Source organism: Trachemys scripta, chromosome 5 (genome assembly GCF_013100865.1).
Source record: "Trachemys scripta elegans isolate TJP31775 chromosome 5, CAS_Tse_1.0, whole genome shotgun sequence".
Classification (NCBI taxonomy): domain Eukaryota; kingdom Metazoa; phylum Chordata; order Testudines; family Emydidae; genus Trachemys; species Trachemys scripta.
This window is the reverse complement of record NC_048302.1, coordinates 115,733,683-115,747,581: the sequence shown is the minus strand read 5'-3', so window position 1 is coordinate 115,747,581 and position 13,899 is coordinate 115,733,683. Positions and strand designations below refer to the sequence as shown.

Below are 13,899 nucleotides of genomic sequence, written 5' to 3'. Positions count from 1 at the left end.
CCTCCCTAGGCAATTTATTCCAGTGCTTAACCACCATGACAGTTAAGAAGTTTTTCCTAATGTCCAACCTTAACCTCCCTTGCTGCAATTTAAGCCCACTGACTCTTGTCCTATCCTTAGAGGTTAAGAAGAATAATTATTCTCCCTCCTCCTTGTAACAACCTTTTATGTACTTGAAAACTGTTATGTCCCCTCTTAGTCTTCTCGTTTCAGACTAAACAAACCCATTTTTTTTTTAAATCTTCCCTCATAAGTCACGTTTTCTAGACCTTTAATATTGTTGCTCTTCTCTGGACTCTCTCCAATTTGTCCACATCTTTCCTGAAATGGGTACCTAGAACTGGACACAATACTCCAGTTGAGGCCTAATCAGCATGGAGCAGAGTGGAAGAATTACTTCTCATGTCTTGCTTACAACACTCCTGCTAATACATCCCAGAATAATGTTCGCCTTTTTTGCAACAGTGTTACACTGTTGACTCATATTTAGCTTGTGGATGTGTCATTACATTCTAAAGTGATATACTTACCCAAGGCCATAGGACATCAGCAGTTCGGAACCAGGCTGCCCTCTTTTTAATGTTTGCCACCATGGTCTGTGCATAAAGGTGAATGGTGGCATCAGTAACAGGGACACTCATGTTGGGGTAAACACCATCTTTTGGTGGATCTGGGAAAACTGCAATTCCATTCCAATAGAACCCGGACCTAAGTGGAAAGAGAAAGCAATACACTACAAAAAGGACTTTTACAACAAGTTGGGGAAAAAATGGAGGAAATCATGCAGAGATACAAATCCAATTTGGCACATGAGGATTCAGTAGCACAATTCCAGTTTACATTGGTTTCTCTGTGTTTAGTTTCTATTACATCCATGTGCCTTTATGGGCCTCCAATGGTGGCTAGTATAAACACACTGAAAACGTAAGCTGTAGGAGAAGGTATATAGGTCTGATAAAAGATTTATTTGGCTTGAGTTAAAATAGCCTGGAAATCTTCCTGCCCAGCCCCTGCTTTTCCTTACAAAAATGCATAGTTATATCAATATAGGTCTGTAGCATAGACCTGGCCTAAAATTTGATATTACTGAAGTGACCAATATTTCTGCAGGGTTTGGAAGCATTCAAACCTGTTTGAAAAGGGTATTTGCGATGGGGTGCAGTAGCTGTACTGATCCATAACATGAGTGAAGATCTCATGGTTTTCAGATAAAGAGGAAGAGCCCCTCCACACGAACTGAAGCTTCTAAAAAAGACAGAAAGAAATACTTCAGAAAAAGAAATCACCATAAGAAACCAAACCTGCAGATAACAGAGTACCATGATTAATAACCCCTCGGGACTCAATTTTGCACTCCTTCACATGACCACAACTCCCACTGGCTTCAATGGAAGCTGTGCACATGTAACAGATTTGGGCTAATTCTCACTATAGTCAAGAAGAGTCTTCCATTGAGGAGGCACAAGGGGTAAAATCCTGGCCTAGTGAAATCAATGGGTGTTTTGCCATTACCTTCAGTGAAGCCAGGATTTCACCTGAGATTCATATAATCTCTGCCTAACACCCAGTTTATTGGGCGAGATTCTTCCTTCAGTACACGTGTGCAACGCCTTACCTTCATTGGGGTTTGTGACATTGCACCCCATAATTCTTAATGGAAATATGCTTATGAATGTATATATACCTCTACCTCGATATAATGCTGTCCTCGGGAGCCAAAAAATCTTACCGTGTTATAGGTGAAATGACATTATATCGAACTTGCTTTGATTCACCGGAGTGCGCAGCCCCGCCCTCCGGAGCACTGTTTTACCGCGTTATATCCGAATTCGTATTATATCAGGTTGCGTTATATCGGGGTAGAGGTGTATGACATAACCGGAATATGTTTTATGTTACATATGCCATGTAACATATCTCTGAAAAGGTTATGATCTACTGAATACATTCATCCTATTTGTATGCATGTGTCATTTTTGTATTCGAAGTGATGAATATTGGCTGTGTACTTATTTGCATTTAAGTAGCCTTAGTAAAGCATTTGGTCAGCTTCTTGAGAAAGGAATGTGCAAATTAAGTGCCCAATCAAGAAACACTTAACTGACAATGGATCTTGGAAGACTCCAATCCACATAAGAAATCTTCCTGGAGACATTCAAGATAGCATGTGGGCAATGGCTGCTGCCTGTAAAAACTGAGTCATACATGGACATGTGACTTGCCCATGTGACTCCAAAACTCCATCTTGAAGCTGGATTTTGCATAGGAGAGAGGAGGGGGTCTCCACCCACAAGAGAATGTCTATTTAAACCCCCGGGCGACCCCTCCATTTTGTCTTCAGCTGGCTCAAGAGACAGCATCTCCACCCCCAAGGATACCTGAAAGAAACTGCAACAAAGGACAGTAACCATGGGGGTGTGAGTGATTGCTGGATCCAGACTAGAAGGAGGCTAGTCTGTAAAAGAAGCTTACTGGAATATCTCTGAGGGTGAGATTTCATCTGTAATCACTTTCTTACTGTATTAGGTTTAGACTTGCGTGTTTTATTTTATTTTACTTGGTAATTCACTTTGTTCTGTCTGTTATTACTTGGAACCACTTAAATCCTACTTTTTGTATTTAATAAAAATCACTTTTTACTTATTAATTAACCCAGAGTATGCATTTATACCTGGGGGGTGCAAACAGCTGTGCATCTCTCTCTATCAGTGTTATAGAGGGCAAACAATTTATGAGTTTACCCTGTATAAGCTTTATACAGTAACTCCTCACTTAATGTTGTAGTTATGTTCCTGAAAAATGCGACTTTAAGCGAAATGATGTTAAGTGAATCCTATTTCCCCATAAGAATTAATGTAAATGGGGGAGGGGAGGAGAGGGGTTAGGTTCCAGAGAATTTTTTTTCCACCAGACAAAAAACTAAACTATATATATATACATATACATATACATATACATATACATATATATACACACACACACACACACACACACACACATATATACACGCACACAGTATATGTTTTAAACAAACAATTTAATACGGTTCACAGCTATGATGATTGTGAAGCTTGGTTGAGGTGGTGAAGTTAGAGGGTGGGATATTTCCCAGGGAATGCCTTGCTGCTAAATCAGTGGTTCTCAAACTTTTGTACTGGTGACCCCTTTCACATAGCAAGCTTCTGAGTGCGACCCCCCCCCAATAAATTAAAAATACTTTTTTATATATTTAACACCATTATAAATGCTGGAGGCAAAGCAGGGTTTGGGGTGGAGGCTGACAGCTCGCGACCCCCCATGTAATAACCTCGTGACCCCTGAAGGGTCCCGACCCCCAGTTTGAGAACCCCTGTGCTAAATGATGAGCTAGCATTTGGCTGAGCCCTCAAGGGTTAACACATTGTTGTTAATGTAGCCTCTCACTCTACAAGGCAGCAGGAATGGAGGGGAGGGGAGGGGAGATAGAGCAGACAGAGAGACACACACTGTGTGTGTGTGTGTGTGTGTGTGTGTGTGTGTGTGTGAGTGAGAGAGAGAAAGAAATGCACACTGCCTCTTTAAGTAAGATGACCCACTCTTAAGTGCATTGTCTTTTTAAGTGGATCAGGAAGTTGAGACAGCAGCTGCTGCCCCAGGCTCTCTCCGTCTCTGTCCCCACCCTGCTCTATATGGAGAAGGGGTAAGTGGGGTGTAGGAGCAGGGGGAAGGGGGACACCCTGACATTAGTCCCATTCCATTATCCCTCCCCGCAAGCAGGAGGCTCGGGGAGCAGCTCCAAGGCAGAGGGCAGGAACAGCACATGGAAGTGGGGGGAGGGATAGCTGCAATTGCTAACCTACTGGGCAGCTTCTGCACAGGGAACTTAAGGGAGTGGGGAGCTGATAAGGAGAGCTGATAGGGGGCTGCCGGTCCACCCTGGTTCCAAGCCCGCACCAGCTAGCTGCAAAAGGCTGCTCTTCCTGCAAGCAGTGGACAAAGCAGGAGACTACCAAACGACATTAGAAGGGAGCATTGCATAACTTTAAACGAGCATGTTCCCTAATATATCAGCAATGTAACAACGAAACAATGTTAACCGGGACGACTTTAAGTGAGGAGTTACTGTACAAGGTAAAACAGATTTATTTAGGGTTTGGACCCCACTAGGAGCTGAGCATCTGAGTGTTGGAAACAGGAACACTTCTTAAGCTGTTTTCAGTTAAGCCTGCAGCTTTTGTGGGACGCAGTTCAGACCTGGGTCTGTGTTGGCAGGAGGCTAACGTGTCTGGCTGAAACAAGGCAGGGTTCTGAAGTCCCAAACTGACAGGGAAAACGGGCTCAAAAGTAGTCTCGGCACATCAGTTGGCAGTCCCAAGGGGGTTTCTGTAATCCAACCCGTCACAGGGTTCATCATGTATAGCTGAGAGCAGACTATGGCCCATCATAACAAACAAACAGATTTGTTATATCTAGAAGATTTTGCTCAAGATCAGAACTGGAACAGAAGGGCTTAATTCTGAGAGATATCTACTCAGTTCCCACCCACATTTTATCACAACTTTTGTCCAAAATAACTATCCAATAATTTTACAAGCATAAATACATTTCACTGGGTTTAAAAACAATTCTTTGTATCAGTATTCACTTAATAATAGAGTCTAAATAAAGGGAGCAAAAGAAAGATTTCTTGACTTGAAGCCTAAATTGTTTAACAGCATTTCTTGACTTAAAGCCATCTATGTTTAACAGCATTATCTTGCTTGTTAAGTATTTAAGACCACTGTTGCAATCTCAAGGAGACTGTTCTCCTATGACTTGCCCTATTGCCCACGATTTATTGTGTATGTTTTTAAGATTAGAATCGATTCCTTTGTCTTTGACAAGGGGTCATGACGAAGTTATCAACAGAGCAGAGTCTGACAAATATTGTTTCACAAACAGTCTCACAAACATCTCACAAACAATGTATTTTCTTCACATGAGAAAAATCTACACTTTTGTCTTGCTTAGCTCGGAGACATGCTTCTCTTGAAGTCAGAGTTTACGTACATCAGGAAAAGGCTGCAAAAGGTAGCTTGCATGCCAAACATTGGCTCCATTCTCTTGTGTAGCTTTACCTTGGTTTTCTGCATGTCGTCCTTCAGATCGTAGTCAATGCGAGAGATAAGGTGGGCATTAAATCCAGCCAGAGCAAAAAGGGTAGGTGTAGTAGCAGAAGCTCCAAAGGGATCTACATGCCACGAAAATCGAGGCCTCATCCCAAAGGTTTCATACAAAAATCCATGACCCTCTGTAAAGTAAAATTTGTTTTTATTAGTAACACATTTGTTCATCTTAAAAGTTGAATTGGCATGTGGTACTACAGCCAAGCACAGTGAAGATTTATTTTTATTTTCAAATACACCTGAAGGTTTGAGGAATTTAACAAAGCCAAAAAATTCACAGCAGCAAGGTGCATACTGGTGATATTTGCTTTGCTATCCCAAGTATAACTTCAGTAAAGAGTTAATGAAAAGAGATGATGATCAGATATAGGCCCGGGAGACAGTGGTGTGAGCCAGATTAAATTTATGGGGAGGGCTAGCTCAGTGGTTTGAGCATTGGCCTGCTAAACCCAGCGTTGTGAGTTCAATCCTTGAGGGGGCCACTTAGGGATCTGGGGCAAAATCAGTACTTGGTCCTGCTAGTGAAGGCAGGGGGCTGGACTCAATGACCTTTCGGGGGTCCCTTCCAGTTCTATGAGATATACCTATCTCCATTTATTTATTTATTTTGGCTAAATCTCATATCAATATCCAAATCAAGACGACAAGCTGAGTTTGAGGTAGACTCTGCTGAAATTATGAAAGCTGTTCTCATGAAATTTCAGCCACAGATCAATGAGAAAATAAATCACAGCTGGTTTTGGATCCACACATTGTCTCCCCTGCATCCCCCAACACAAATAAAAATATCCAAATTATTTCCACTGGAATTAAATAAATTAAAAAAACCCATAGTCATTTCTATTAGTTTTAGGTTTAGTATTTTCCTTTCCATTTATTAAAACACAAAAGCTAAATTATGGACTAAATTCAAACGGAGTACAACCCTTTAAACGGAGTACAAAAATAGCCAAGAAGTGAGTGTAAAAACAACAGTACAGTGCTTGGGATCATAAGTGCTATAGAAATGCAAGATTGTCATTTTATTGTTTCTAAGTTTGGAAATGCTTTTAGAAATATTTGAAGATATAATCATAGACTCATAGAATATTAGGGTTGGAAGGGACCTCAGGAGGTCACCTAGTCCAATCCCCTGCTCAAAGCAGGGCCAATTCCCAACTAAATCATCCCAGCCACGGCTTTGTCAAGCCTGACCTTAAAAACCTCTAAGGAAGGCGATTCCACCACTTCCCTAGGTAACCCATCTCCCTAGGTAACCCATTCCAGTGCCCATAATCATTTCTGTTTTATTGTGGATAGAATCTTATTCTGGGCTTTCAGATCATGGCTAATTTAATTATGAAATTTGAGGACTTTTTTTTTATTTCATCTCTCCTAAGCCTTATGATTCTTGCCATGTAAACAGTGTTAGTAAAGACTTTCCTTTTAATTCTCCAACTGAAACACATTTCAGAGCATAGTCTCTTAGGGCTTGTCTACACTGCGAAGTTGTCGACAAAACTTTTGTCTTTCACAGGTACTTAAAAAAGCCTCCCCGTGAAAGACAAAAGTTTTGCCGACGCAAGTGGCAGTGTGAACACGGCTTTGTCGGCAGGGCTAACGCTGCTCGTGGGGCTGGAAGTATTTTGTCAGCAGAAGTGCCGACAAAGTACCAAAAAAGAGCGTTTACAGACGCTGACTTTTAGCGACAAGGTTCTGTCGATACAGCCTTTTCGCTAAAAGCTGCGCGTTGTAGACAAGCCCTAATATTTTCTCTTTAATGTATGTTACTTAAGGGAATAGTGTGTATAGTGTGAACAAGATTGTTGTGATCCAATTAACTATACAGACAGGAGAGAATTTGAAACACAGGCTCCAAGAGCCCAAACACTATCTAATTCCAAGACAAACTCAGCAGACAACAACACAGGAATGCATGCGTGATTCAGGTTTAGTCACATGGGCAAAGACTGAACAGGCAACACTGAGGATCTAGGAGGGGAACATGTGAGGCTAAGCTTTTTTAGAAATCAAAATCTATTAGTTCCATTTGCTCCCGTTAAAATAGCTACCAAATCTGCATTTCCCTTTTAAAAAAAATTATATGCATACACCTATGCACAGAATAAAATATGGATTTTAGAAACTTTTTAACCCTCCCCCACCCCAAAGAAATGTTGACTGAATATCTAGCAAGAGGATCTTTTTGTCCAAAATTAGTGTTTATTTTGGGACAAACACTAGTCTGTGCCCCCAGCCCAAGTTAACTAACTTTGCCCAAAGGATCCCCAAAGGAGTCAGAGGAAAAGGAATCTTTATTCTCACTCCTCCACTTGCTCATGGAGCAGAGTTACCCCACTAGGATGCAACAGCAGCTGCTGTTCTTGTGTTCCTTGTAAATACTGATGTGTGGGATTCTGGCCAGTGGTTCTGTGCAGTCAGACCCACCAGCCATGACGAAGCTGCTCCTCTGGCCCTCTCTACATATTCCCCTTTATGTTGCCACAGAACACTGCTCTGAAGTGAGCAGAGGTGCCAATCAGACACCACAGTTAACTGGAATAATTCCATCTCAGGTCTCTTGCCTGGTCCCGACTGAAAAACCACGACACTTCCCTTCCCCTGAGTTATTTTGGGCCTTTGCAGTACAAAGGGAGCAGGATTTGTACACCTTTCTTGCACGTTAACAACAATAGAGTCAATCCTAGATATTAGAGGAACCTTTTAGCCTAGCAGACAAAGGCATAAAAAGATCCAATGGCAGGAATTTGAAGTTAGAAAACTTGAACTGAAAATAAGTTGCAAGTTGTTAAGAGTGAGGTTAATTAATAGCTGTAAATAGTGGATTCTTAACCACTTGAAGTTTTTTAATTAAGCTCAGATATCTTTCTGAAAGATGAGCTGTAGTTCAACACAAACCTGATGCAGGAACTATTGAGTGAAATTTTACTGTCTGTTATGCTGGACGTGTAAGCAGATTACAGCAAGGAAGTCCAGGAACTTATCTTATATGTATTTTTTTAATAAATTTCAAATACACATCTTTATCTCAGGGCTGTTCTCAGGAACCAAGGATTTTGTGATCAGTAAAACTGTCCATGATTTAAAAAAGAGTATATAATGGTGAGCAATTAAATTACAAGCCAATTTACAATGATTTTCCTGTATACTACAGTTTGTTGGTTGGGGTTTTTTGTATTTTTTTTAAGCAAAGAACCTTATGGTAAGTTTGCACTATACAGCAGATATTACTTTTTACAGAAAAACTTAAGTCAGTTCTTAAATATCTAGGAAATAAAAATGAATTCAGAAAAAAAAACATATAATAACAAAAACTAAGAGTTAAACACCAAAGAAACATGCCTGTTAACTGTAAAATTTGGTCATTGATGTGTGTCACAGCTTCATCATGCATCACCTGACCTCCAATTATGAATTCTAGTCGCCCTTCTTGAAGTAACTGATGTACCTACGATACAGAATACACAGAAGGCAAATGATGATACAATTACAATTTCTATTTTTACCACCAAGGCTATAAATACAGTCCAGGACTTATGTTATCTAATTGTGACATTTGTCAAATGTGGATCTACCTTGCAGCCAGAGCGTACAGGATGGTGGCGATATAAATGGAGAATTAAAATTGTTTCAGACCATCTTGGATAACAGCCATTAATGGACCTATCCTCCATGAGCTTATCTAATTCTTTTTTGAACCCAGTTATACCTTTGGCCTTCACAACATCCCTTACTAATGAGTTCCACAGATTGACTGTGCATTGTGTGAAGAAGTACTTCCTTAGGTTTGTTTTAAACTTGCTGCCTACTAATTTCATTGGGTGACTCCTAGTTCTTGTGTTATGTGAGGGGTAAATAACACTTCCTTATTAACTTTCTTCACACTATTTATGATTTTATAGACCTCTATCATATCCCCCCTTATTTGTCTCTTTTCTAAGCTGAACAGTACCAGTCGTTCTAATCACTTTTCAAATGGAAGCTGTTCCATACCTCTAATCATTTTTGTAGACCTTCTCTGTACCCTTTCCAATTCTAACTTATCTTTTTTGATCTGGGGCAACCTAAACTGCATGCAGTATTCAAGGTGTGGGCGTACCATGGATTTGTATAGTGGCATTGTAATATTTTCTGTCTGATTATCTATCCCTTTCCTAATGTTTTCTAACATTTTGTTAGCTTTTCGCCTGCAACTGAACATTGAGCGGATGTTTTCAAAACCCCAAGATCTCTTTCTTGAGTGATAACAGCTAATTTAGACCTGATCATTTTGTATTAATAGTTGGGATAACATTTTCCAATGCGCATTACTTTGCATTTATCAACACTGAATTTCATCTGTCATTTTGTTGCCCAGTCACCCAATTTTGTGAGAACCCTTTGTAATTCTTCTCATGCTGCTCTGGACTTAACTATCTTTGGTAATTTTGCATCATCTGCAAACTTTATCACCTGTTTTCCCCTTTTTCCAGATCGTTTATGAATATGCTGAACAGCACTGGTCCCAGTACAAATCATTGGGGGACATCACAATTTACTTCTCTCCACCGTGAAAACTGAGCATTTTAGGAAACAATGTGTAGGACTATCTTTTAACCAGTTAGTGATCAAGGAGAGGACCTTCCTTATGATCCCATGACTGCTTACTTTGCTTTCTGAAAGTTCAGGTACACTATACCCACAGGATCCCCCTTGCCTGCATGCTTGTTAACCCCCTCAGAGAATTCTAATAGAATTCCAATAGATTGGTGAGGCATGATTTTCATTCACAAAAGTCATGTTGATTCTTCCCCAGTATATCATGTTTATCTATGCCACTGCTAGCTCTTTCCCTGCCTGCACTTGTAGGAGCATCCTGTGGTAGGGCATCCTGACCCTGGAGGCTTCTGCCCAGGGTCCTGTACTTGACTTGCTGGGAATGTGGCCTGCATGTATACTGACGAAAGCCAGGCTAGAGAAACTACCCAGTGTGAGAGGTGTTTGTTGTTGGAGGCCCTCAGGAAGCAGGTAAGACAGCTGCAGGGGGAGGTGGCTAATCTGTGTAGCACCTGGGAGCATGAAGACTTCATCAACAGGATGCATAGGGAGACATCTGGGATGGGGGATGCTAGCCAACTACAGAGGCACCAGAAGAGAAAGGACAAGCGGCTGCTCCGTGGGGAGGAGACTGGCTGCTGGCCACCTAAGGCAGCAGACAGTGCTCCACCCACAACTCCAGCTCCCTCATCCATGGACATCAAAAAACAGTATGCTGTACTGGCATCACAAGGAGAGGAGCAGACCCCAATGTTTGAGGAGGAGTCACCTTCCCCCCAGGCTAGGAGATTCATGACCACCAAACCTAACAGGAGGGTGTGTGTGTGTGTGTGTGTGTGTGTGTGTGTGTGTGTCGGGGGGGAAGTGGTTGGGCCTCCTTTCTGAGGGGGATGGAGGCATCCATCTGCCAACCTGACATGGTGTGCTGCCTGGCTGGAGCCCACATCTGAGACATTACGGAAAGGTTGCCAAGGTTTCTCCGTCCCCGACTACTATCCTATGCTCCTCATCCACGTGGGCTCTAATGACCTTAAGCAGATCAGAAGTGAATACAAGGCTCTGGGAGCAAAGGTGAAGGAGTCAGGGGCACAGGTGGTATTCTTGTCCATTCTTCTGGTTGAGTGTAAGAGCCCAGACAGGGATACGCACATCCTGGAGATGAATGCATGGCTGAACAGATAGTGTTGACAGGAAGGCTCTGGTTTCCTTGATCATAGGAAGCTGTTCCAGGAAGGAGGACAGCTGGGAAGAGATGGGGTCTGTATGACCCAGAAGGGAAAGGGCATCTTTGGACACTGATTCACCAACCTAGGAAGGAGGGCTTTAAACTACATTCAAAGAAGGCAAGTGACAAAAGCCCACGGATAGATATAAAAGAGGTGATCTTAACAGAGGTCTACGTTTTGGGGGGTGGGGAATCAAAAATTACAATAGGTTCATAGGAGCAAGAAAAGGGAAAAAATGCGGGAGTCCACTCAACATCTTAGATGTCTGTACTCAAATTCAAGGAGCATAGGTAGGAAGAAACATACGTTAATTATGACTTAATTGGCATCACTGAGATTTGGTGGGATAAACAGCTTTCCTTTTTTCCCCTGCATGTCCTTCCTGAGCAGTTAGGGTTGCATTATATCTCAAGAATATTTACACTCGTGAGGTCCAGAAGGAGGTGAGAGGCAGACCAGATGAAAGTCTCTGGGTGAAGATAAAAGTGGAAAAAACATGGGTGAAGTGAACTGATGGTGCAGGTCTAATACAGATCACCTGATGAGAAGAAGGAGATGGTTCAGGCATTTCTAGAACAAATAACAGAAATATCCAAAACACAAGACCTGATAGTAATAGGGAACTTTAACCACCTAGACATCAGTTGGATAAGTAATATGGCAAAACACAAAATGCCCAATAATTTCTTGGAATGTATTGGAGATAACATCTTGTTTCAGAAGGTGGAAGAAGTAATGAAGGGGAACAGCCATTTTAGACTTGATGCGGACCAACAGGGAGGTATTGATTGTGAATCTGTAAGTTGAAGGCAATTTGGTGAAAGTGACCATGAAATAATAGATTTCCTTAGAAAGGAAGGAGAGCTGCAGAATGAGGACAATGGACTTCAAAAAAGCTGACTAACAAATTCAAAGAATGGGTAAGTAAGGTCCCAGGGGAAGAAAATGTAAAGAGAAAAAGGTATTCAGGAAAGCTGGCCGTTTCTCAAGGAGACAATATTAAAGGCGCAACAGCAAACTATCCCTATGTGAAGGAAAGATAGGAAGAATAGTAAGAGGCCAATATGGCTCCATCTGGAGCTCCTAAATGACCTGACAATCAAAAAAGAATTCTACAAAAAGTGGAAACGTGGACTAATTGCTAAGGAGAAGTACAAAAGAGTAGCACAAGCATATAGGGACAAAATCAGAAAGGTTAAGGCACAAAATGAGCCATACCTACCAAGGGACACAAAAGTCAATAAGAAGAGGTTCTATACATTATGAGCAAGAAAAAGTTGAAGGAAAGTGTAGGTTGCTTAGGGCTGGTCTACACTGGGCGGGGGGGGGGGGGGGGGGGAAGATAGATCCAAGATAAGCAATTTCAGCTATGCAAATAGCGTAGCTGAAGTCGAAGTATCTTGGGTCGAATTACCTAGGGTCCAGATTGCGCGGGATCGATGGCCGCGGCTCCCCCGTCGACTGCGCTACTGCCGCTCGCTCTGGTGGAGTTCCGGAGTCGACAGTGAGCGCGTTCGGAGATCGATATATCGCGTCTTAACGAGACGCGATATAGCGATCCCGGATAAATTGATTGCTACCCGCCGTATTGGCGGGTAGTGAATACATACCCTTAGTGGGGAAGAAGAGCCAACAACCGATGACATAGAAGGCCGAGGTGCGTAGTGCCTTTTTTGCTTCATTCTTCACTAAAAATGTAAATTGTGATCAGATACCCAACATAATTAATATTAACAACAAGGATGAATGAACGTAAGCCAAAATAGGGAAAAAAATGGTTAAAGAATATTCAGGTAAGTTAAACATATTTAAGTCAGAAGGGCCTGATGAAATTCATCGAAAGATACTTAAGGCAGCTGAGGCAATCTTAGTACTGTTAATAATTATTTTCCACAACTCATGCAGGATGGGTGAGATGCCAGAGGACTAGGGAAGGGCAAACATTGTACCTATCTTTAAAAAGGGAACAAGGAGGATCCCGGGGAATTATACACCTGCCAGCTTAAACGTCAACACCTGGAAAGATACTAAAACAAATTATTCAACCATCAATTTGTAAGCACCTAGAGCAGTGCTTTTTTTCCGCGGACCACTAGAAAATTGCTGAGGGTCTTGGTGGACCACTTAATGATCTTTTCAAATGTTGTTTGTACCGTTAGCTAACTACTGTAAAACAGGATAAAAGCACTATATAAAAAAAACCTGAATAATTAACTTTTTTTGTTCTACAAATAAAAGCACAACTCAAATTTCAATATCAGTAGTCTTACCTTTCTAATGAGATGGATGTGCCCATTCTCTCCCACCGCGGCAGCTTCTGAACTGGGGCTGGGAAGGAGGGGGGTGTCTCCCTGTCACAGCAGCCACAGAGCGGAGGCTGGGAAGGAGGGCCGTCTCTCCCCAGCAGCCTCAGATCTGGAGCTGGGGAAAGTCACCTCTTTCTCTGGCCGCCATAGCCCTGCACATAAATTCCCCCCAACCCCTCTTCTCACCCCACTTACACCCAAGCCACCACCTCACCTTATATGTGCATCTTCTCCAGGATCCAGGCACCTAATTAGTGGAGCCACGCCTGCGCGGCTCCACTAATTAGGTGGGTGGCCCTTCATTCTCGTGTGTGGCTGCCCAGGCATGCACCTTAGAGGGAACTATCCATGGATCACCTGAATGGAGCTCGTGGACCAATGGTGGTCCACGGACCAAAGTTTGAGAACCTCTGACCTAGAGGATAAGAAGATTATAGGGAACAGCCAGCATGGATTTGTGAAGAATAATGCCAACCCAACCTAATTTTCTTCCTTGGGGAGGTTACAGGCCTGCAAGCAATAGATATGACATAACTTGATTTTAATGAGACTTTTGACAGTCCCACATAACACTCTCATAAGCAAACTAGGGAAATGAGTATGCTTATAAAATGTGTAGATTACGCCAAGCTCAAAGGGATTGCAAGCACATTAGAGGACAGGATGAGATTTCATGAGTTGATGAAT

The 13,899-nt window shown here is 42.0% G+C and overlaps 1 protein-coding gene across 3 annotated transcripts in view; it reads right to left on the bottom strand.

Annotated features, from left to right (window-relative positions):
- MAN2B2 (mannosidase alpha class 2B member 2) overlaps positions 1-13,899 on the bottom strand; it is a 56,172-nt gene that overhangs the window by 31,985 nt on the left and 10,288 nt on the right. For all 3 annotated transcript variants that reach the window (XM_034770931.1, XM_034770932.1, XM_034770933.1), the window contains 4 exons: positions 8,487-8,592; positions 5,097-5,269; positions 1,130-1,245; positions 531-708 (listed from right to left, as the gene is read on the bottom strand). In XM_034770931.1, coding sequence (XP_034626822.1) covers positions 531-708; positions 1,130-1,245; positions 5,097-5,269; positions 8,487-8,592 — 573 coding nt within the window. The remainder of the gene's footprint in view (positions 1-530; positions 709-1,129; positions 1,246-5,096; positions 5,270-8,486; positions 8,593-13,899) is intronic.